Source organism: Pseudonaja textilis, chromosome 1 (genome assembly GCF_049901715.1).
Source record: "Pseudonaja textilis isolate UNSWEBS1 chromosome 1, rPseTex1.2, whole genome shotgun sequence".
NCBI lineage: Eukaryota > Metazoa > Chordata > Lepidosauria > Squamata > Elapidae > Pseudonaja > Pseudonaja textilis.
In genome coordinates, this window is record NC_141990.1 from 29,693,089 (window position 1) to 29,714,327 (window position 21,239).

At 41.8% G+C, this 21,239-nt stretch overlaps 1 protein-coding gene across 2 annotated transcripts in view; it reads left to right on the forward strand.

Annotated features, from left to right (window-relative positions):
- The first annotated feature begins 1,506 nt into the window (after positions 1 to 1,506).
- The window catches only part of USP34 (ubiquitin specific peptidase 34), a 138,972-nt gene continuing 119,239 nt past the window's right edge, over positions 1,507 to 21,239 (forward strand). For both annotated transcript variants that reach the window (XM_087930291.1, XM_087930297.1), the window contains exons 1-3: positions 1,507 to 1,893; positions 16,230 to 16,317; positions 17,681 to 18,101. In XM_087930291.1, the coding sequence (XP_087786417.1) occupies positions 1,851 to 1,893; positions 16,230 to 16,317; positions 17,681 to 18,101 (552 nt within the window). In that variant the 5' untranslated portion in view covers positions 1,507 to 1,850. The remainder of the gene's footprint in view (positions 1,894 to 16,229; positions 16,318 to 17,680; positions 18,102 to 21,239) is intronic.

Sequence of the window (21,239 nt, forward strand, 5' to 3'; positions counted from 1 at the left end):
CTCAACCAAGCCTCGAACTCAGGACAGCCTACAGAGTTGCCCCTGCATGGCCTCATGGGAGTCTATCAACTAATCAGAATACAAGCTCCAATTCAAATCCCAACAAGGGTTATAAAATCCAGGCACTCTCAGCATATCAGTCCTTTTCTTCTTCTCTTCCTTCACCTTGAAACATGTGATCATCCGTCCTTCCTTTTCACTTTAGGGCTCCAAGCCATGTGGTCCTAATATTAAACCTTCCAAACAGCCTACATGTTTCCAATGTCTTTTTCCCCACTTGGAACTGAACCCAGAAGGATAATTCTTCCAACATTACCACTGGAAAAATTGTCTAAATATACAAAAGCATTTCAAGTGTATGTTAGAAATATCAACAAGAGGAGCTTTTTACCATGCTTGGTGCACATGTAAAATAAATAAATAAATTTGAACTCAAATCTCAAGGATCTTAAATACCAATACATGATTTAAACAAGAGATGTTCCTTTTGGGACTGATGGACAAAGGGTTAGAAAAAACTATGGATCTTTGTACATGACAACAGCAGTTTGACTTTTATACGCATAAGGATGGAAAGATTTAATATTGCCTACAATGGAAGAATGAATGGTGATGTTGATGGAGCTGAGATGGTGAAGAAATTGATGTTGATGGAGCTGAGATGGTGAAGAAATTGACAGTTTTGATAGGGAAAACATTAATTTTAATGCTGATTGGAAACTCTTAAACTTTTTAGGTGAAACAAAAAAAATGAAATTGTGACATAGATTTGATGATGAGGACAAAATGGTAGATAATAAAAACATTAAAGCTATGTTGTAATCTTAGAGTTTAATGTAAATTCATATTCATATTTGTTGTGAAGGGAAGTCTGGTCATTTCTTTGTATTCTTTCTCTTTCTGCACTTTTGACTTTACTTTCTTTTTCATTGTTCCCTCTTTAATTATCAGATTTTTTATCTCTTTACTTGAAAATGTTAATGGTTATACAAATAAAGTGAGTCTTCAAATGAAGCACTGTGATGAAAAAACTGACAAACATATGGCAAAAGGAAGACTCAAAACTACCCTAATTCAGCAAATGATTTTTTTCTTATTTCCATTCAAACTCTATTTACTCACATGATCAACTCTTCTACAGTATACAAAAAAAAAATCCCTACAGCTGATTGGACAATGCACCTCTTCTTCTGTTAAAGACTACGGAATTCTCTCGAAGACTTTCACCCTCCCACTGAGCCTCGGTGACGTTGGCAGCCGAACGCCTCCCGCCTTGCACGAATCGGGGGCGGAGAACTCCTGGCCGCCATTTTGCCCTCCCAACTGCACTCTTTTCTCATTCTGTTCGCGCCGCCCCGAGGAAAGAACTCCTCCTCTCTTTCCTTCGCCTCCCACCGTTCTGCCCGGAAATATCCGAGCCAGAACAGAACCTGCGCGCGCGGTCTTCGCACTCCCCTTGCCTTTCTCGCCCCGCCTCCTTCCCTCGTGCAATCTCCTCCCCTCTCTTCCCTCCGCCTTTCCCCCTCAGCAAAATGGCGGCATGTAGAGGCCTTAGCAGCCAGTGAGTGACTCGCCTTCTCCTCCTGTTCCTCGGTGGCCGCCAAACTCTTTTGCATCAGACTGTCGACTCCTCGTTTTTCCTTCTATCCCGAAATCACTTTTACAACCCCTCTTCTCCCCCACCTTTAGATCATTCCTTCCTTTCCCTTCTGTCACACTCAGGTACCCCCCACACCGGCCCCTTCCCCTCCCCTCCTGCACTCGCCATCAATCAATCAGCGGCGACCGAGAGCGGATCGATCAATGGTCGGGAGGAGGAGGCGGCGGCGGCTGCTGCTGTTTAATGAACAATGTGTGAGAGCTGTGCCGAGCTGTTGGAGGTGTTAAATGAGAGTAAGTGGAAAACCTTGATCAACAAGGAGAGAGGGAAGCCTCTCGTACTTTCTATCCCGGCCTGTTTTGCACGAACCGGCTCGTGAATACGGTTAGAAAACGCAGGGATTTTTGTTGCTACTGCTCTAGAGGAGGGAGGGGAAGGGACTGTCGGTACCGGGTCTCCTTGCTCCTTCGTTCCACTCTCTCCCTTAGCGGAGGATGGGTGGAAGAGGGCTGAAAAGGCTTGCTCGGAGTGAGAGGGTCATATGGGAAAGGCCCAGGCACCCTTCGCGCGGAGGGAAGGCCCAATTGGAAAGTCAGTCGGCACTTCCTCTCGAATAAAGCATGGGATGGCGTTGCCTTGAGGAGGAGGAGGAGAGGACAAGGATGCTCTTTCTGCCCGCCGTCCTCCCCCACCCTGCCTCCTCGTTTTCTCTCATCTTGCTAACGGGGGATCTGCAAACGAGAGAGATACCGGCGATATGAGCTGCAGAAAGATTAAATGGTACAAATTGGGTAAGGGGGTGAACGAAATCAACACTGGGTTGCTTTTCCCTCTGCTTTTCGTCTTCATTAAGTTCCTATCGGTTGCATCCTCTGGCTAAAAGATCGCGGCCTAGTTCTTGTGCTCCGGATAAGCTTGCAGACAAACGAGGCCGGTCTGGATTATATGTTTGGGACACGCAAGGAATAAATCTATGGTTGAACTCTCTCTCTTTTCCCTTGCAGAGCTGTAGGATCTTAAGTGGGGTTGATAGGAAGACTTGCAACTGGAGTAATCTTTCCTTTTTGGGGAAAAAAGGTTTATTGTGGAAAAGTAGTAAACTTTATATCTATTTCTATTCTGCCTTATTTTCTGCCGGATTCTACATTGTTGGATGATGTTACTGTGCTTTCTAATGCTTTAAGATATTCTTTAAATGTTTTAAGCTTAGTGCCACCCATGGTCTACATATAGATGCAGTAGTTTCTGTTTAAGTTTTTTAAAAATATTTGCTTCATTTGCCTTGCTTCCAAACTTTTGTGTTATTCACAACACAAATATGTGAAAATCTACCTTCCAAGCAGAATATTTTTTGCAGGTTGTGGAGTAAATCACAAGACTTGGTTCTAAAGAAGAATATATAGAATTGGGGTTGTAAGTCTTAAGATATTTAGTGTTTTGGGGGTCAAAAACCTTTATGATTTATCTAGTATAAAGCTGTTTTGGATTCTTGAGTGGGTGCTGTTCTGCCTTAATTTGTGATATAAAAGGAAACCTGTTATGTTAAAGGTCTTAAAAAGAGAATAGGTAGAAACAAAACTGTAGAAGAATAAAGTTACTTTTGCTATGATTTACTTGCACCTATTGAATCTTACTGATGATTCCAACCAATTCTTGGTTTCAAGAATTGTAGGCAGTGTTTAGAATTATCTGTGGTACGCCTGATGTAATTCTAATTGTAAGTTGTTCATATGGTTCGTATTAGTATGGCTATAATTTGATGAAGAAAAATGATCTTGGTGCTGAGATTCATGTATAATGGTGGTAGATAAGAATTTCACAATCAAGCTTATTGAGATCTTACTTTTGAACATTGTTCATTTTGAGAGATTGGCCATACTTTGAAATAATGGTTCTTTGCTATTTGAATTCAGAAACTATTAGCTGTACAACTCCTTCCAATTATTTGGCATTTATATTTGCAACATTTATATGCTTGGATCAATTATTAGGAACTAATAGAACCTTTTGAGACCAAAATGCTTGATTAAATAGCATAAGCTCAACTAATCTTGAACTTTTACACCACTTGTTTAGTGACTGTTCGAAGTTACAACAACAATGAAAAAGTGACTTATGACCATTTTTCACATTTATGACTACTACAGCACCCCCGGGGACACATCATGAAAATTCAGATGCTTGGAAACTGGTTTATATTTATGATGGTTGCAGTGTTTTGTGATCATGTGATCACCTTTTGTGACCTTCTGACAAGTAAAGCCAATGCGGAAGTCAGATTGCCTTAACTGTGTTGATAACTTAAAAACTGCATTTGTTACTGCACTTAACAACTGTGACAAGTAAGGTTGTAAAATGGAGCAAAAGTTAATGTCAAGCTTACCAATAAACATTTTAGGCTCAGTTAAGGTCGTAAGTGGAGCACTACCTGCCTTTGTGAGCTACATCAAATGAATGGAGTGACTGAACTGGTTTATCTAAAACAGGGGTGTCAAACTCAAGGCCCAGGGGCCAGATCCAGCCCATGAGGTACTTAGATCTGGCCCGCAGGGCCACCCTGAAAACAGTGAAAGACTAGCCCATGGTGCCTCTGCCAGTGAAAATGGAATTTGGAAGGGTCACATGTGACCCTCCAGAGTTCCGTTTTCACTGGCAGAGGGTTGCAGGAGGCCGTTGCCATCTAAAATGGAGCTCAGGAGCATGTTTTCTCTGGCAGAGCGCTCTGGCCACCACAGGAGCCCCACGAGTGATATTGAGCTGGCCACGCCCATCCTGGCCATGCCCACCCTGGCCCCCTGTGGTAAAACATAATCCTGATGTGGCCCTCATTGAAATTGATTTTGATACCCCTGAAAGAATTGAGCTGCAGGTGACAATACTTTTGCATTTTAATATTTGTTAGCCAAGCTGCATATTTCTCTTGATTTTGGGGTATGATATTCTTCACTTTTCACTGTAACTTGGATCACTTAGTGTTGTGAACTGGTTATTACCATTTTCAGAATGTAGTTTAGTTGAGAATTTTTCTTATTTCAAGATAGAACCCATAAAAATAACAAAATAATTGTGCTTTCTTTTGTTTCTATATTAAAGTATATAAGATTTTTTTTAAAATCACATTTAAAAGTACCTGTAATATAACTTGTAAAAATAATTATAGATCAAAAAAATTGCTCCTTAAGTGTGAAAATATATGCCCCAGTTACAGTAGTCATGTTAAGAATAGTTGCCATACTATTTTATTTTCATAGATCTGTGGGCTTTGAAGATTAAGGAGTACTTGCAAACAGTTTTTGCTTGCTTTTCGTTTTTATAATTGTTTTGGGAGTTTTTAACTGCTTCTCATACTACAGTATTTTCCTCATTAAAACCATAGAGTATTTTTGATTCAAAGGCAATAAGGTCCTATAGATTTCACAGGGGTGTAAATGTTGCAAATGTATACAAGCCCTTAAAGCATCCATACCTTTTTGTAAGATGTGCAACTACCTTCCAAAACTGGTATGCAACCCCAGAAAAATATTTTTGATATTGGAACAGTTTGAACACAAAGGACATGTACAGATAGTCCTCAACTTACACCACAATTGAGCCCAAACTTTCCATTGCTAAGCAAGATAGTAAAGTGAGCTTTTCTTGCCACAGCTGTTAAGAGAATCACTGCAATTGTTAAATTAGTAACATGGTTGTTAAGTGAATCTGGCTTCTGCATTGACTTGGCTTGTTTCAAATTTCAAACATGATCACTTGATCTTGCAACACTGCTATTCTCATAAATACATGTCAGTTGCCAAGTGCCTAAATATGGAACATGTGACCATGGGGATGCTACAGTGGTAAGTGTGAAAAAAGTCATAAATCACTTTTTTCAGTGCCCTTGTAACTTTGATCATTAAATGAATGGTTGTAAATTAAGGACTACCAGTATATGCTTCTTTGAGGCTCATAAGATTGAAGTGACTTTTAAAAATACTGTTACACATATAGTATATGGCGTCTTTTGAAGAGTGATTAGAGTTAATTCAACACTAGAATTAATGATAGCTAGTTTTGGGGAAGGATGTAATTCCATTACTATACCAAATTGCACTAGCTTTTGATCTCTTTTTAAATTCAGGTTAATGTGCTATCTGTGACATTTAAAAGCCCATACAGGTAGTTCTTGATTTACAACTGTAATTGAGCACAGAATTACAGTTGTAAGTTGTGATTCTAAATCAAGGTATCATATGACCAGACCTGATTTTTTGATACTTTTTGCACAGCTGAGGATTTTCTCCAAGGGCATTTTTTGCTGGAAACTGGCAAAAATATTGCAAATTGCAGACATATATAAAATGTTTATTAGAATAAAGTTCTTTATTAGAATAAAATGATTTTATATATTTTCCGGCATGCCAAACTAAATACAGTTTTCTCATAAACCAGTTTGCATTTTTTAAAGGATAAACTTCTTATCCCGCATACTAGGTATGATTTAGGTAGAGCCCAGTTCATTCAGTCAGACCATGTGTTATGAAAGTGTTCCTTAAGACCTGTGGAAAAACCAAGTTTTGATCACTTTTATGAAACACAACAGCATAGAGGTAATCAACATTTTTCTGATATTCCCCTCAAAAATGAGGGTAGTTGTTAAAAACCTCATCTCTTTTTTTATAACATGCAGGGCAAGATTATATAACAAGTGCTACTTATGTGATGATGATAAGAGGGTGCATCCATGAACACAGATTTGCAGTCAGAAGACCCTATGAAAATTCCTTAATTTCACAACAGATGGACAGATTCCACTGTAATTTCAACTGGGAAAGTTTAAGCATCCTAGATCAAGCTAGATCGAAAAATGCTAGGGAATTCCTGGAAGTTTGTATTTAGAAAAATCAGCTGTCAATAGATACAAAGAAAACAATACCATAATCAAGGAACTGCAGTGTTGTTGGGGGTGAGGAGAAAACCACACCCCTACCAACACTGACATGGCAAGCTACAAATAGGCAGAAAACCCCCACATCCTCCATACTTGTGATATTACCTAGTCAGGTAATAAAGTGCCTGCAAGTAAATAATCAAGCTCAGAAAACACCAAAGATTCTACAAGACCTTAATTATGAGCATTTTAATCATTTTATGTTCAAATTATTGCGGATAGCATTGAGTTTATACATTCTGCTAAATCATTGTGTGATTGATTTTGACTTAGAATATATTTGAATAATGGTTTGAATAGAAAACCGTAGAAAATAGGTTATCATGTTGTGGAAATCATACCCATTTGTCATTGATGATAAAAAAAAATCATATATTGCAATATGTAAATGTAATCAAATCTATGATATTTTTTACTTTTGTTAATGTTTGAGCAGTGTACGTCAAATGTCTTACTATGGTGTAGCTTTATCTATGGCAGCAAAGATAGTCCTCAACTTACGACAACAAAGCCCAAAATTTCTGTTGCTAAGCAAGACAGTTAATTGTTGCCCCATTTTATGCCCTTTTTTGCTGTAGTTAAGTGAATTAACTGCAGTTATTAAGTTAGTAATTAAGTTAGTAATCATAACCCATTGACTTTAGTTGTCAGAATGTTGCAAAAGGTTATCACATGACACTGTAACATCATAAGCGTGAAAATATGAGTCCATTGCCAAGAGTCTGAATTTTGATTACATGTCCCTAGATGCGTGTGAAAAATGATCATAAGTCATTTTTTCAGTTCCATTGTAATTTCGGTCACTAATATGTTTTAAGTTAAGTACATGTAGTGTAGTAGTAATTGTTATATGAACAACTTGTTCATACAATAGTCATTTAAGGCTGTATTTACGTAATACATACATTCTTGAATACCATGAATGACAATTTATTTGTTGGATTAACAGGATTTAAACTGATGTTCAGTGATTATGATTTTCCCCCAGGTGCATTTAGATAGTTTTGGAAGGATTTTCTTGGCAGCATAAGGAAAACTAACATTAAGAAGAGAATTTGAATTTAAACAAGAATAGTTTCCCTATATATCACATGTAATATACAAGGCAAAGTCAGATACTTAAGAATGCAGTTTTAAGCAGGAATAAGTTTTAATATTTATTTTAATGTAAATCAATCAGGTAGAAAGAGAAGAAATTTAGAACCTAATATTTTTTAATATTCATTTTTTATTTTTAACCAGGTCATGTCCTTTCTCCAGCATGCCTTTGGGATAATCCACACATATGGGTTGAATCTGCCTTTCTGTCCAGGGACTGAGTCATCAGTCTTTGCCACGCCTCTTCCTGTTGGGGCAGGAAGGCCCTTAGCCCCAGTTATGACTCAGTTTTGGCCCTATAGAGATGTGGCAAAGGTTGGCTCCAACAATTCAGCAGAAAGCAGCAGTTTAAAATGTGGATTCTCCCAAAGTTTGCAAAACACTCTCAAAGTATCTAAAACATTGCAAACAGGCAGAATTTGGAACTTCTGCCTGCTCCGTTTTTTTTCGTGCCCCCCCCCCCCCCAATTACCGATTGAAGGCCTAACAGCACATGCAGTCAAGGGGCAGCTCCAAAATGATCCCCCACCCCAGGGGGGGCACTGAAGCTGTGATTACCCCCAGCGCGTCGTGGAGGTCCCAGGATTAACTGGATAGCTCAGGCTTAATTGGGTAGCTCCAGAGCACCCGTTTTCATTTCCAAGGTTTCCAGCTGATTTTCAGGACCGCCGGTGGCCATTTTGGCCACGTGGCGAGTTGTGCAGGCTATCCAGGAGACTGGTAGGGCCACCACTGCCACAGCCCAAGGAAGCCTTCCAGGAGGATCCTGAGGAGGGATAACTTTTCCAGAAATTTCATCAAAACAATACAAGCCTCCAGGAGGCCTTCTACAAACAAAATATACGACGCTACCTGGAAAGGGTTCCATCAATGGTGCACCAAGAAGGGCACAGACCCGACCGCAGCCTCAGTGCCACAGATCCTGAACTTTCTACAAACAGGACTCGACAAAGGGTTCTCTCCTAGTACGCTACACAGGCAGGTAGCAGCCCTATCCACAGTGTTGCACTACGGGAAGAGGAGTTCCTTAGCTCATCATCCGGTCATCTGCTCTTTCCTCAAAGGAGCTATCAATCTTAAACTTCCAACAATCCACAGGTATCCTTCTTGGAACCTGTCTACAGTATTACAAGCCCTTACTTAGGACCCGTTTGAACCTCTTCAGTCTGTAAGCCTGAGATTCTTAACGCTGGAAGTCGCCTTCTTAGTGGCCATCACATTGGCCCGGCGCATATCAGAATTGGCAGCTCTTTCCATCAGGGAAGACCTGTGTACATGCTACAACAACAGGGTTCTCCTGTGCCTTGACCCCTCCTTCATCCCAAAGTAGACTCTTCGTTTCCACAGGGCTCAGGAAGTCATTCTTCCCAACTTTTGACCTGCTCCTTCACATGACAAAGAGCACAGATGGCACAAATTGGATGTTTGGAGGGCTCTTCGCAGGTACATCAAACGTACATCAATGTATTGTAAAACCAAGGCCCTGTTTATCTCATTTCAGCCATCTTCAATGGGTGCTAAAGTCTCTTCTTTAACTGTAGGCTGCTGGATCAGGGTTTGTATAACCAAGGCCTACGAAACCCAGGCTCTTCCAACACCCAGACGGGTAACAGCTTGCTTGACCAAAGTGCAGCTACCACAGCTGCCCAGGCAACACAAGCCTCACTTGAGGATATATGCAGGGCAGCTACATGGTCCTCCCCGTCTCCATTCGTAAAGCACTACAGACTGGACACATATGCCTCAGCAGAGGCGGCCTTTGGCAGAAGAGTGCTACAACGAGTGCATGCAGACAGGAGTACCCAGGACCAGACTTCTTTCTGCCCATATGGACTGCCAGCTTTGGTATGTCCCATATGTGTGGATTATCCCAAAGGCATGCTGGAGAATTGGCATTGGCTTACCTGAGCACAGTTTCTCAGCATGCCTTGGGATAATCCACTCCCACCCTGGCAACCGTCTGGTCCAGTGTCCAGGTGGGAGGCAGAGCCAATGCCACAGAAAGATCATCAAATGGCTGTGCCTTTGTCATGACTGGGGCTAGGGGACTTCCTGCTCCGACAGGAAGAGGCGTGGCAAAGATTGATGACTCAGTCTCTGGGCAGAAAGGCAGTTTCAACCCATATGTATGGATTATCTCAAAGAGGCTGAGAAACTGCATTCAGCCAAGCCTATTTTAGGAATAATGATAAGTGATATAATGATAAAGATTAAAGTTAGAGTTTTGTAGTGAATTTTATTTCTTAAATCTAATTTTATATTTCAATTCATTATTCAATGAATGAAACAGTTATTCCTGGCCTTGGAACCTGAGGGGGAGGATGTTGTTGGATTGGGAGGTGTTGGAGCCTGTGGGGGAGTTGGGCAGGTATAATGGTGGTGACAGACATGGATAGATATTGTGTGAGATACGGTGAATGGAATATTCTTAGGGAAAATGAAATTGATGCCTTATACTCGTTTAGTGTTTCAGCTCCCCAAACCTAACCCATATACCTGATTAGCAGACCTTCAGAGGCCTTAGTTTTTGGTCGCTACAACTAAATGTCAGTTTCGCCTGTAATAAAGCCTCTCTCATTTGTTATTCAATCTGATATATATTACTGAGAAGATGGGTCCAGGAAGGGGTATCTCTTCCAGAAATGTATCCAGCTGGATTTGGGGTGTGGCACGAACTGAGACCTGAGGGCAGGGATGTTGGTGTAGCAATTATCATGCAAGAATTATTTAAGGCTTTCATGGGTTCACCATTAACTTGGGCTGTAGGAATCAGTTAGCATTTCTGCTACTGTACCAGCCTTCCTGCTGCAAAGCAACCTTCCTGCCTATAATGGTATGTGGGAATGAAGAGAGAAGGGAGAAGGGGCAATGAAACACAACCAAGGGAACAATCAGATAAAATGAAGGTTAGTTTCTAGCAGGAATATGGGCAAGGCAACAGTTTCAGAAAAAAAAAAACTACCCTAGTTTTGGGGCTGTAAAGGGCGAAGGAGAGAAGTACTTTAAGATATATACAATTCTATTAATGTAACCTTACAATATAGTACTCAACCTGTGATCATAATTGGGACTGGAATCTCAGTTGTTGATAAAAGTGGTCGTTAAGTGAGATACCCACATGATAGCTTTGCTGAACAACTGCAGTGATGGCTTTCCCAGTTGTGGTTGTTAAATACAAAAAACCCACTACTTGCAAAAGAGGACTGGCAGCTCCCCTCTGTACACAGAAGGGAATGCATGCGAAGTGGGAATTCTGAAGATCTGAGCTTTGTTTCTGCAGCCTAACAAAGAATTTCTGTTCTTCCCACCCCACCCCCATGCATGGAAGGGAGGGGAAATCCTTTGGCATATGGCAGTGGCTTATAACCTCTCTCAGTTTCCCTACTGATTTTCCGGTAAGCTAGCACAGAGGATTACAAATATCAATCACATTATTACAGGGCCCTTGGCAACCAGTTTTAAGTGTGAAAGGTTGCTAAGCACCCTAATCATGACCACATGACCATGGTGGGGGAGTGTCTTGTAAGAGCTGGACATAATTTAAGCACCACTTCTAAGCTGTTGTAACTTTGGTCGTTCAATGACAAGCTGTAGGTCCAAGGCTTTGGATCAGATTATGGCTATGTGACTTTGTCCCTTATGGATTCTGTCGTTCTCCATGGCTTATGGAAAAATTTGGGGGATATGAAATAGGAAAAGAGCCATTTAGAGTGTTGTTGGCACTCAAGAAGGGACAAACAACCAAACATGGGCTAGAGCTGCTATTAAGGCTTACTGTTTGGATATAAAGACAGTGAAGCAGCAATATTTCTTTGCCTTTATTGTCTCAGCACATAGCTGCCCCACAGCCTTGTTTCAGAGGATTCATGCCCTCTTGGTTAGAAAGGACTTATAGATCCTCCTACAGGACTGTATAGAAAAATTTGCTTAACTTCTGTCAGTCAAAATTGCCCAAATTTGTTCACAGTTGGATGTCAGCCTTGTTGGAAGCCTTAAGGAGGTTCCTGGGGCAGATTCTTGCTCTGCTATCTTGGATCAATTTGAACCTATTGGGCCTGAGGAAATGAACAGGGCTCATAGGATTGTGAGCTTGGTCACTTCTTTGTAAATCCATGTCTTCCTGGCTACTTAAAGCTGCTTGAGAGGTGTCATATCGATGGGTTCTGGTAGTGGTGAATTTCTCCTTGTTGAGGAGGTTGCTCTTCCACTTCTTAAGAGGTGTTGATTTATCCCCTTATCATAAAACCATAGCTAGATTCTACCACATTAGACAACTTGGGGAGAGGATGTGATTGAGAAGGTGGCTGGACAGAAGCTTCAAAGAGCTCTGAACTTTGAAGTTGTACTTTTAGATGATTGTGCTTTACATGTATTGCCCCTGAAGAGTATTCAGAACACCAGTTGATACAAATTACTGTGGTGTAGGCTGCAATACATACCCCTAGAGCAGCACATGTGATATCTTGTCATGGTTCCAAACCAAGCCAGCAAAAGAAGAGGTAACACTGTGAGCAGAATGGATCTCTTTACTGGAGTCTCAGCTTGGCATGTGGTGAACAATACAAGTAAAAGGGTTTCTTGCCAGCTTTACTGGCTTCTACTAGCCAGCTGGTTATACAGACCCAGCATGCCCCATCTTCCTGTTCCTGGCTGGCTCCCTCAAATACTCTTGCTGCAGTCCGGTTGCTCCCTGGCCTGCTCCAGCAAGTACTTTTTTGGCCCGGCTCCAGCAAGCACTCTTCTAGCCTGGTTGCACTCTGGCTGGCTCCAGCAAATACTATTCAGGCTTCAATGGCTTCTGAAGTGACCACAGCTGGCTTGCCTTCCTGGCTTCTCTCCCAGTGTGAGTCCCATCACCTGACACCCATCTATGGTCCCATGCATCCCCCTCCCCCTGCACATGCATGGCAACTCTGAAACAGCGTGTTGTGGGCACTTTGAATGGCGCGCAGTCTTGGATGTTGACAGTATCTTAGTTCCATAAGTGATAGTTTGCTTCCATGTATAATTCAAGGTTTTGGTTTTGATTTTTAAAGCCCTTCATGGTATGGTTATTTGAGGACTTTCCTTCCTCCCTCTGCTGGTCACATCAGGTCCACCAGAAGTACACCCACTATTTATTTTTATTTAGGAAAATTTTATTTTCCAAAATGTCCATTTTCTTTTCCTTCTGTGTAATTATTTATTTTGTTCTTAAATTGTTTTAAGATAAATGTTATGTTTTTTAAAAAAGAACAAACTTCCAGGATTCCATTGCAGTCTGTGTGTAACTTTCAGCATAATAATTCTGTATCATTATGTGTTCTTAATAATTATGTTAGAAGCCACTACTTGGTTGATAGTCAAGTACTCCTGAATAGATTCACCTTTCAAAGTATTTTCATGGATCTTTTGTTAGTGTGATGGAGATCTGTTTTCTCTGTTTCAGTTTCACAAACTCAATATAGATAGTCCTCAACTTATGACTGATCTCTTGGTGATCATTTAAAGTTACGGTGGACCTACTTATGACCTGGATTCAAAGTTCAGATAGTTAGCACCCCCTGCGGTCATGTGACCACACTTAATATGCTTGTCAGCTGCACCAGATTTAGAGTCATTTGCTGTGTCCCACAATCACATAACTGTTTTATGACAGTTTTGCAGAAAAGCAGCATTTGTGTCTGGTTTTTTTTGTCAAAACTGGCCCATAGTGTACCATGGGTTTGCTTAATGACTAATGGTTGCTTAATAATTACAAAAAGTCATAATATTAGGTTGGTCATGTGACGATCTCCTTTACAGCCATCAAAACTTACAATTATCATGCACAAGCTTCCATTACAGTCATAACTTGAGGACTAGTATCTCTCCTCCCCCCCCCTTCCCAATATTACCGTATACTATACAGGTAGTCCTCAACTTTCAACCACAATTGAGTCCAAAATGTCAGTTGTTAAGCATGACAGTTAAGTGAGTTTTGCCTCATTTATGACCTTTCTTGCCACCCTTGTTAAGTTAATCACTGAAGTTGTTAAGTTAATTTGACTTCCCTATTGACTATGTTAGTCAGAAGGTCACAAAAAGTGATCACATTTTCCTGGGACGCTACAACACTCATAAATGTCTGTTGCCAAGCATCCAAATTTTGATCATGTGATCACTAGGATGCTGTGATGGTCGCAAGTGTGAAAAACAGTGATAAATCACTTTGTCAGTGCCATTGTAAAATTGAATGGTCACTAAAAGAATGTTTATAAGTCAGGGACTACATAGTTTATTACAGTTTTCAGGAGTTGATATCCACATTCGAATATCATACATGATACTTAGCTCATCGTGTATTGTGCATAAGAATCTTGATTATGCACTAGGCCAGGAGTCCCCAAACTCAACAACTTTAAAACTTGTGGACTTCAACTCCCAGAAATCTCCAGCTAGCTGCCAGCTATGCCATATGCATAGCTGGCTGGAGATTTTTGGGAGTTGAAGTCCACAAGTTTTAAAGTTGCTGAGTTTGGAGACCTCTGCACTATGCCTTTGTTATTGTGAAAAATTATATCAGGAAACCAGGGTTAAGCTTAATAATGCATGTAGACCTTCATTATTATGAAGTATATCAGGAAACCAGGATTATGTGTAGCTTCTTGTACTCGATTCTTGGACTGTGATTAATCAGAAACAAGATGTTCAAACCAACTTTTATGTATTGCAATTAATTTTAAGCCCAACTTATTTTGAGATGAGTTAACTTCAGTCTTGTAGCATGAGCTTTTTAGAATTATATCTTTGACATGAAAGGAGGACATGTTAGAGCAGGGGTGTCCAACCTTTCACCTTCCCTGGGCCACATTAGAAGATGAAAATTTGGTTTGGGCTGCACATAAAATAAAATAACAGTAAGGATACCCGATCATCCCAAAAAACCATAGAAAACATAGTTAACATATTAAATTTATTTGGAAATAAAGTTAGTGAGATGTTTTTATTATTTATTATTAATTATTTATTAAAAATTATTTGTTTTTATCACAGTTTTTATCACAGTTTATTTTCCGGCCAAATTTTGTGGGGGGAGGGGAGGTCGGAGAAGCTCGCCTGCCTCACGCCTACCTCTCCTGCAAATAGCCCGGCTGGATGAGGCAGGACTGGAAGGCAGAAGCAGCAGCAGCAGCGGCGGGGGCAGAAGCAGCGGCGGGGAAGGCTTCTGCCCCGCCGCTGCTGCTGCTTCTTCCCCGCCACCGCTGCTGCTTCTGCCCCGCTGCCGCTGCCCCCGCCGCTTCTGCCCGCCACCGCTGCTGCTTCTGCCCCGCCACCGCTGCTGCTGCTGCTGCCCCCGCCACCTCTGCTGCTTCTGCCCCCGCCACCGCTGCTGCTTCTGCCGCCACCGTTTCTGCCGCCGCCGCTTCTTCCACCGCCACCGCTTCTTCCCCCGCCACCGCTGCTGCTTCTGCTGCCGCCGTTTCTGCCCCCGCCGCCGCTTCTTCCCCTGCCACCGCCGCCGCTTCTTCCCCCGCAGCGGTGGCGGGAGAAGAAGCGGTGGCGGCGGGGGCAGCAGCGGTGGCGGGAGAAGAAGCGGTGGCGGCGGGGGCAGAAGCAGCAGCGGTGGTGGGAGAAGTGGCGGTGGGGGCAGAAGCGGCGGGGCAGCAGCGGGGCGGGAGGAGAAGAAGCGGTGGCGGCGGGGGCAGAAGCGGTGGGGGTGGCGGCGGGAGAAGAAGCGGCAGGGGCAGCAGCAGCGGTGGGGGCAGAAGCAGCAGCAGTGGCAGAGCAGAAGCGGCGGGGGTGGCAGCGGGGCAGAAGTGGCGGCGGCGGGGGCAGCAGCGGCGGCAGGGGCAGCAGCGGCGGCAGTAACAGCAGGAGGTGGCGCTCTGACGGCGCCCACCTTTTCTCTTGCTGCTTGGCCTGGTGCTCGCCTCACCCTGCCTCGCGCCTGCCTCTCCTCCTCCTTCTCACTGGCTGTGGCACGATGGTTGGGGTGGGCACTGGGCCGCATTACAAGGTGATGTGGGCCACATGCGGCCCGTGGGCCGCGGGTTGGACAAGCCTGTGTTAGAGTAATTGAGGTTGTGTAATAGCCTTAAATTCATTAATTGCTGTAGTTCCAACTGCTTGCTGTATCATTCACACATCAGGACGCAATAGCTCTGCATTTAGGGGTATGCAAAATATTTTGGTTTCATAAAAAGTTCCAGAGAAGTCTGAAATATTTATTTCTCCCTCTGAACTATGTCATTTTGGGAGGAGCTTCTATAAGTTAATCCTCAGGACTGAAATGAGTTTTTCCATTCAGGAATCAATGCATTTTTTACATTTCTTCACTTTAGCTTTTCCTATGGGTAAATGGTTGTGATGGTAGAGTATAAGTAGTGCTTGTTTAACAATCCTAATTGGGACTGGCTTTCTTTTGCTAAATGAACCAGTAGTTCAGCAAAACTTTCACATGAGCATATTGACTTACAACGGAAGTTCCAGTTGTAGTTGTTAAGCGAATCATCATGGCAGCCACATTACCCTATTTTTTTTAATTGCTATTTTACCCCTAAAATATTTGAATTTGTTTTTAATTACTTATATGTTATTCTGAAGTGATTTATCTTGGTCTTATTTTTTAACATTTTTCTTTAGTATCAGATACTGATGGTGGTGATGGCTTGCAACTCAGAAAGGAGCATGCACTCAAGATTTTTGCTTATATCAGTTCTTGGACACAAAGGTAAATCTGTTTTTAAGTAGCCCTTATTCATGATGTGCATCTACATGAATGTGTGTACAGGCAATCTGAATAGTAAAAGTAGTAAATATGGATAAGTTGATATAAACATAATTGTTTCATTTTTTATGTAATTCTGTATTAAACAGATAAATCATTTTGGTTTACATGGTAACTTTTGCTTGAATTTTTGGTAAAAGTACAATAAGTACTGTTATAAGTATGCGGCGGTTATAAATCTCTTTTTTTTGTAGACTTGCATCAATTTTTCAGTTTGTGGGACACTACATTTTTTGAATTGCTTATATATTGCATTAAATATTGAAAAAATTCTGAAGTGATTTATCTTGGTCTGAATTTTTTCAACATCTTAAAAACCTGCCTTTTAATATATATCAATTGTATCTCGTTTCTCTGATTTTAATGTGTTAATATATTGGTAAAAGTAAATATATAAACATGTGGTTTTCTAAGTCAGTATGTGGCCTGCAACATATAGCTCTATAGAAACTGCTGGACTCCTCCTCCCCCAGGTTAGCAGAAATGTGTAACCTAAGCCCTGTTGGAAGTGTAGGAAAGAAAAGGGCACTCATTTTCATATGTGGTGGACCTGCCCAGAAATGAAGAAATACTGGAACACAATTTGACAGTGGCTAGAAGAAATTATAAAACAGAAAACTGAATCTAAACCAGAACTCTTTCTATTCGGCATAATAACACAAAAATGTAATAAAAAGATAGATATATTATGTTACATATCTTAACAGCTGAGAAAGATCTCTTACGCGCAATTTTGGAAGCAGGAAAGAGTGCCACCAGAGGATGTTGTTATAAAGAAAATATTAGACTGTATAGAGATGGACAGGCTAACGCTGAAATTAAAATATAAGGAAGATTCGACATATTACATAGTCTGGGACACCTGGTATGAATGGTTTAAGAATAAAAAGAAATTAAAATGGCAATTAGGTAAAGAATGAGAAATCATATAAATATGTATATATATTATGGAGAAAATTGAAATATACGATGAAATATATTGATTTGTAGCAAGAGTAAGGAAAGAATTATGCAACGGTAATAGAATAAGAAATTATATAGAGAAGAATGTAAGGAAATGTAAAAGATGTCTTGATGTTGATAAAACGACGTATGAAGTTTTATGTTTTTAATCTTTGAAAATTGAATTAAAAAAATTTTTTTTAAAGAAACTGCTGAACTCAAGTCCAAGTAAGTGAGGGATGCTGGAAAATGTAATCCACCAAAATTGGAAGGATCCCATGTTGTTCACTTATAATCTAAAGTAGTTAGTACAGTTATTTGTGGAATTCTGAATTTTAATTTTAATTTACCTTTCTTTAAACAGGCAGTGTCTGTGCTGTTTCAAGGAATATAAGCATTTGGAGATTTTCAACCAAGTTGTGTGTGCTCTTATAAATCTAGTGATTGCTCAAGTACAGGCTCTTCGGGACCAGCTGTGTAAACATTGCACTATTAACTTAGGTTCAGCATGGCAAGACGAAAATAATGCATCTGATGAGCCACTGAATGTAGAAAGAGAAACTCGAGAAGAAGAGAACGAAGATAGTCATAAAACTACAGAAGAAAAAATAGATTCTGGGAGAACTTGTATCCTGACAGAAGAAGAATCTGCAGAAGGTTCTGATGCCTTTAGCATATGGAGCACCGAGGAGAAGGAGAAACTCTTGCTTTGTGTTGCAAAAATTTTTCAGATCCAGTTTCCTCTGTATACTGCCTACAAGCATAATACGCATCCCACAATAGAGGTACATGTTACCCAGACTTGAGTTTTTTGTGAAAATGATCTAAAAGTTAAGCTTTAATTCTTGAGTGTTATAAAATCTGACAATAATATTAAGTATCATATTCTTTGGAGTATAGTCAGTATCTGAAAACTTGCTGCAATTGTCCTAACTATAGAGAGCTACAAGTAGAATTGTATAGGAAATGTGTATATGTAGCAGGAGAAATGAAAATACTTAGTTGATTTGAATGGAGCAAATCATCATGTTTGAAGTCATAATTATATTTTTACTATAATATGTCAAGCTGTAAAATTAGCTGCAGTTTGCTATGATAAATTTTTTTAATCCCTAAAGTACAAAAATCTACATATTGGTAGAATGTACACACACGCGCGTGCACACACACCATTCATTTGGGTCAAGTGGTATTACAAATCAGTGATTCATAATATATATAATATAATTATAAATATATATGCTTTAGTCATTCTACCATATTTTAATTATAGTAGCAGTAATAATTTAATTTATATGCTTCCTAGTTACTTTGAACAGATTTTCTAATGTAAACTGTTACAGTTGGGCAGTAATTCTTGCCCCTGTTTTTTCAATTTTCCGCTCTGTGGCTCTGAGTATGCTCAGGTCCTTTGCCTGCTGGACTGAGTCTGCTTGGTATTTGAAGCTCCACCCTGTGCTGTGGCCACGCCCCAGTTTTCGACTCAGTCCAGCCACAATGGACGTGAGTTAGAAGTGGAGGCCATTTAATTCTGAAAAACAGCTTAGAAGTTCAAAAAAGCAGGAAAAGAAGATCATGCAAGAGCTGCAGCCAAGAGAGAGAGGCTTTTAGCCTCCATTCTTGGTGAAAGTGCTTAGGGCGGCCATTTGGAGCTGCTACCGCCTAGAGGAGTTCCCAGTGATCGGCCTGATAAGGGCATCAACTGTTTTGTGTGATAGCGCAGCAGCAGCACGGGCAATCAGCCCGTTTTTTTCACTCTTGTGTTGGCTGCGAAGTGCTCAATGTAGCAGCAAACGGCTGAGAGAGCGATCGGCCCAGCAGATGGAGGAATGCTTTGCAGCAGCGCAAAGTAGTCCGCTTGATCGGGCAGTTGGCCTGATCCCAGCTGGATGGCGCAACTGCATGGGGCAGTTGGTGCGCAAGGAGAGGATTGAGCCCAGCTGGTAGAGCAGTCCGGCCATGTTTCCAGTGCTGTGGTTCCTGTTCCAGCGCTGGGGTAGATGCGTGGGCAGTAGACCTGTACGCAGGTCCTTTAACTTACTGTGGTGACTGGCAGGGCAAGGCTACAGCCCAGCAATAAGCCTATTCAGGCTTGCTTCGCCAGTTCAGAGGTAAGAGGAACCTTTTTTATGCTGGATGGGGCCTAGAGGGCAAGGTAAGCAGTAAATGTGAAAGTAATTCTTCATCCCCTCCTCCACCAGGATCCAACCTTTCCCTCTGACTGTTCTGCAATTCCTAACCCTCCAGTTAGGATGGCGATAAAAATCAGGAAGGGGTGATAGCCCTTCTACTTCTAGAGGTAGATCTAGGGGCAGGCAAAGGAAAAAGGCTCCTGAACCCAAAAAGCCTTCCAGGGCAGAAGAGCAGGATGCCTTGAGAAGATAGAAAGCTGTAGAAAAACAGAATGAGAAAGGCCAGCCTGCTGCTGGGGGGAAGGAGCTTGAGATCACCATGCCCAGATGAGTCAGCTTCTTCTGGTCTACCTCCAGTTTTACAGATGGAGCCTGGGCCTACCACCACTACAATTAGGCCTCATTCACGGGCCTGGTCCCCGGATGAGTCATCTGCTTCTGTTGAACCTCACCTTCTAGAAGAAGTCAGGAATTATGAAAGGGATCCCCAAACAGCTTTCCAGGATGAAGCTTGGGAACCTCCTCCTAAGAGATCTAGACCAGGAGTTGAGGCAACCTTTACGCTCATATGGAGGCAATTATATCAAAGGCCATTAGTCAAGGGATTGCGGAAAGCCTTCAAGCAATGCAAACACCTGAATCTGTGATTCAGACTTCGAGCATTCGATACATTCTAGAAGCACACAATCCTTGAGGGACAAGGCTTCTCCTGACCCTTCCATCTATAGGGAATCTGATTTCTCAGTGGACGAAGACATGCCCCAGGAGAAACCATCCTTTTGGGGACTTTCTGAATCCTATAAATTCAGTGCCTTATTGTTCAAGGCTAGGAAGATGGCGCAGTTGGACCCAGAGGCAGATGTTGGGAACGTAGAAAGTGATGCCAGTATTCCAGACCAATTTTTCGCTGAACCAACAGTATACCCGGAAATGTTTTTAAACACAAGTAAGAAACAGCTGGAATCACCTGGCACATCTGTCATGTCAGACAACGAATGCTGCTATTTCAATATGGGGCCTGAACATACTAGCTCGTTATAGGTACCAGCAGTGGATAGTCCAGTGGCTGCCTTGGTATCTTCCTCATCGAATTCTGCAGACCCAGAGGAAGCACTGAAGGTGGAGGATAAAAGGATTGAACAGTCCCTCCAGCGCACTAACCAGGCAGCTGCCTGGGTGGTCAAGGCTGCATTGGCGGCCTCATTCTTCATGAGGGCTTCCTTATGCTGGCTTCGCCAATTACAGGACAGGGTTCCTGCCATGGATGTCTGAGTACATCAGGACATTCATGAGCTTGTAGCAGCGCCTGAATTTACTGCAGATGCCACTTTAAACAGTGCCAGATTTGCATCCAAAGCCATTGCCACATCAGAAGCTGCTCAAAGAATGGTCTGGCTTAAGAAATGGCAGGCTGATGGCCAACAAAAATGGAAGGTGGCATCTGCCCCTATCAAAGGGGATAAATTGTTTGGGGAGGTCTTGGAACCCCATCTTCTTGAGACCAGAGACAAAAAGTTGATCTTGACGATCAAGTTTCAGGGCAGTTCCATACCTCCCGCAGGTCGACATTCAGAGCTGAGGGCAGTACCAGGGCTCAAGGGCCACAGAGACAGGCCTTTAATAGCCAGGAATTCCCACAAGAAAGAGCGGCCAGAGATAGGCCTCAATTTTCAGGCAAGCGGCCCTTTTATGGGGGAGGAAGTCGCTTTTCCATCGTTCCCGTTAATTGTAGCAGGTTATCCAGTTTTGTAGCCCAATGGGAGGCTACTACATCCGACGCTTGGGTCTTAA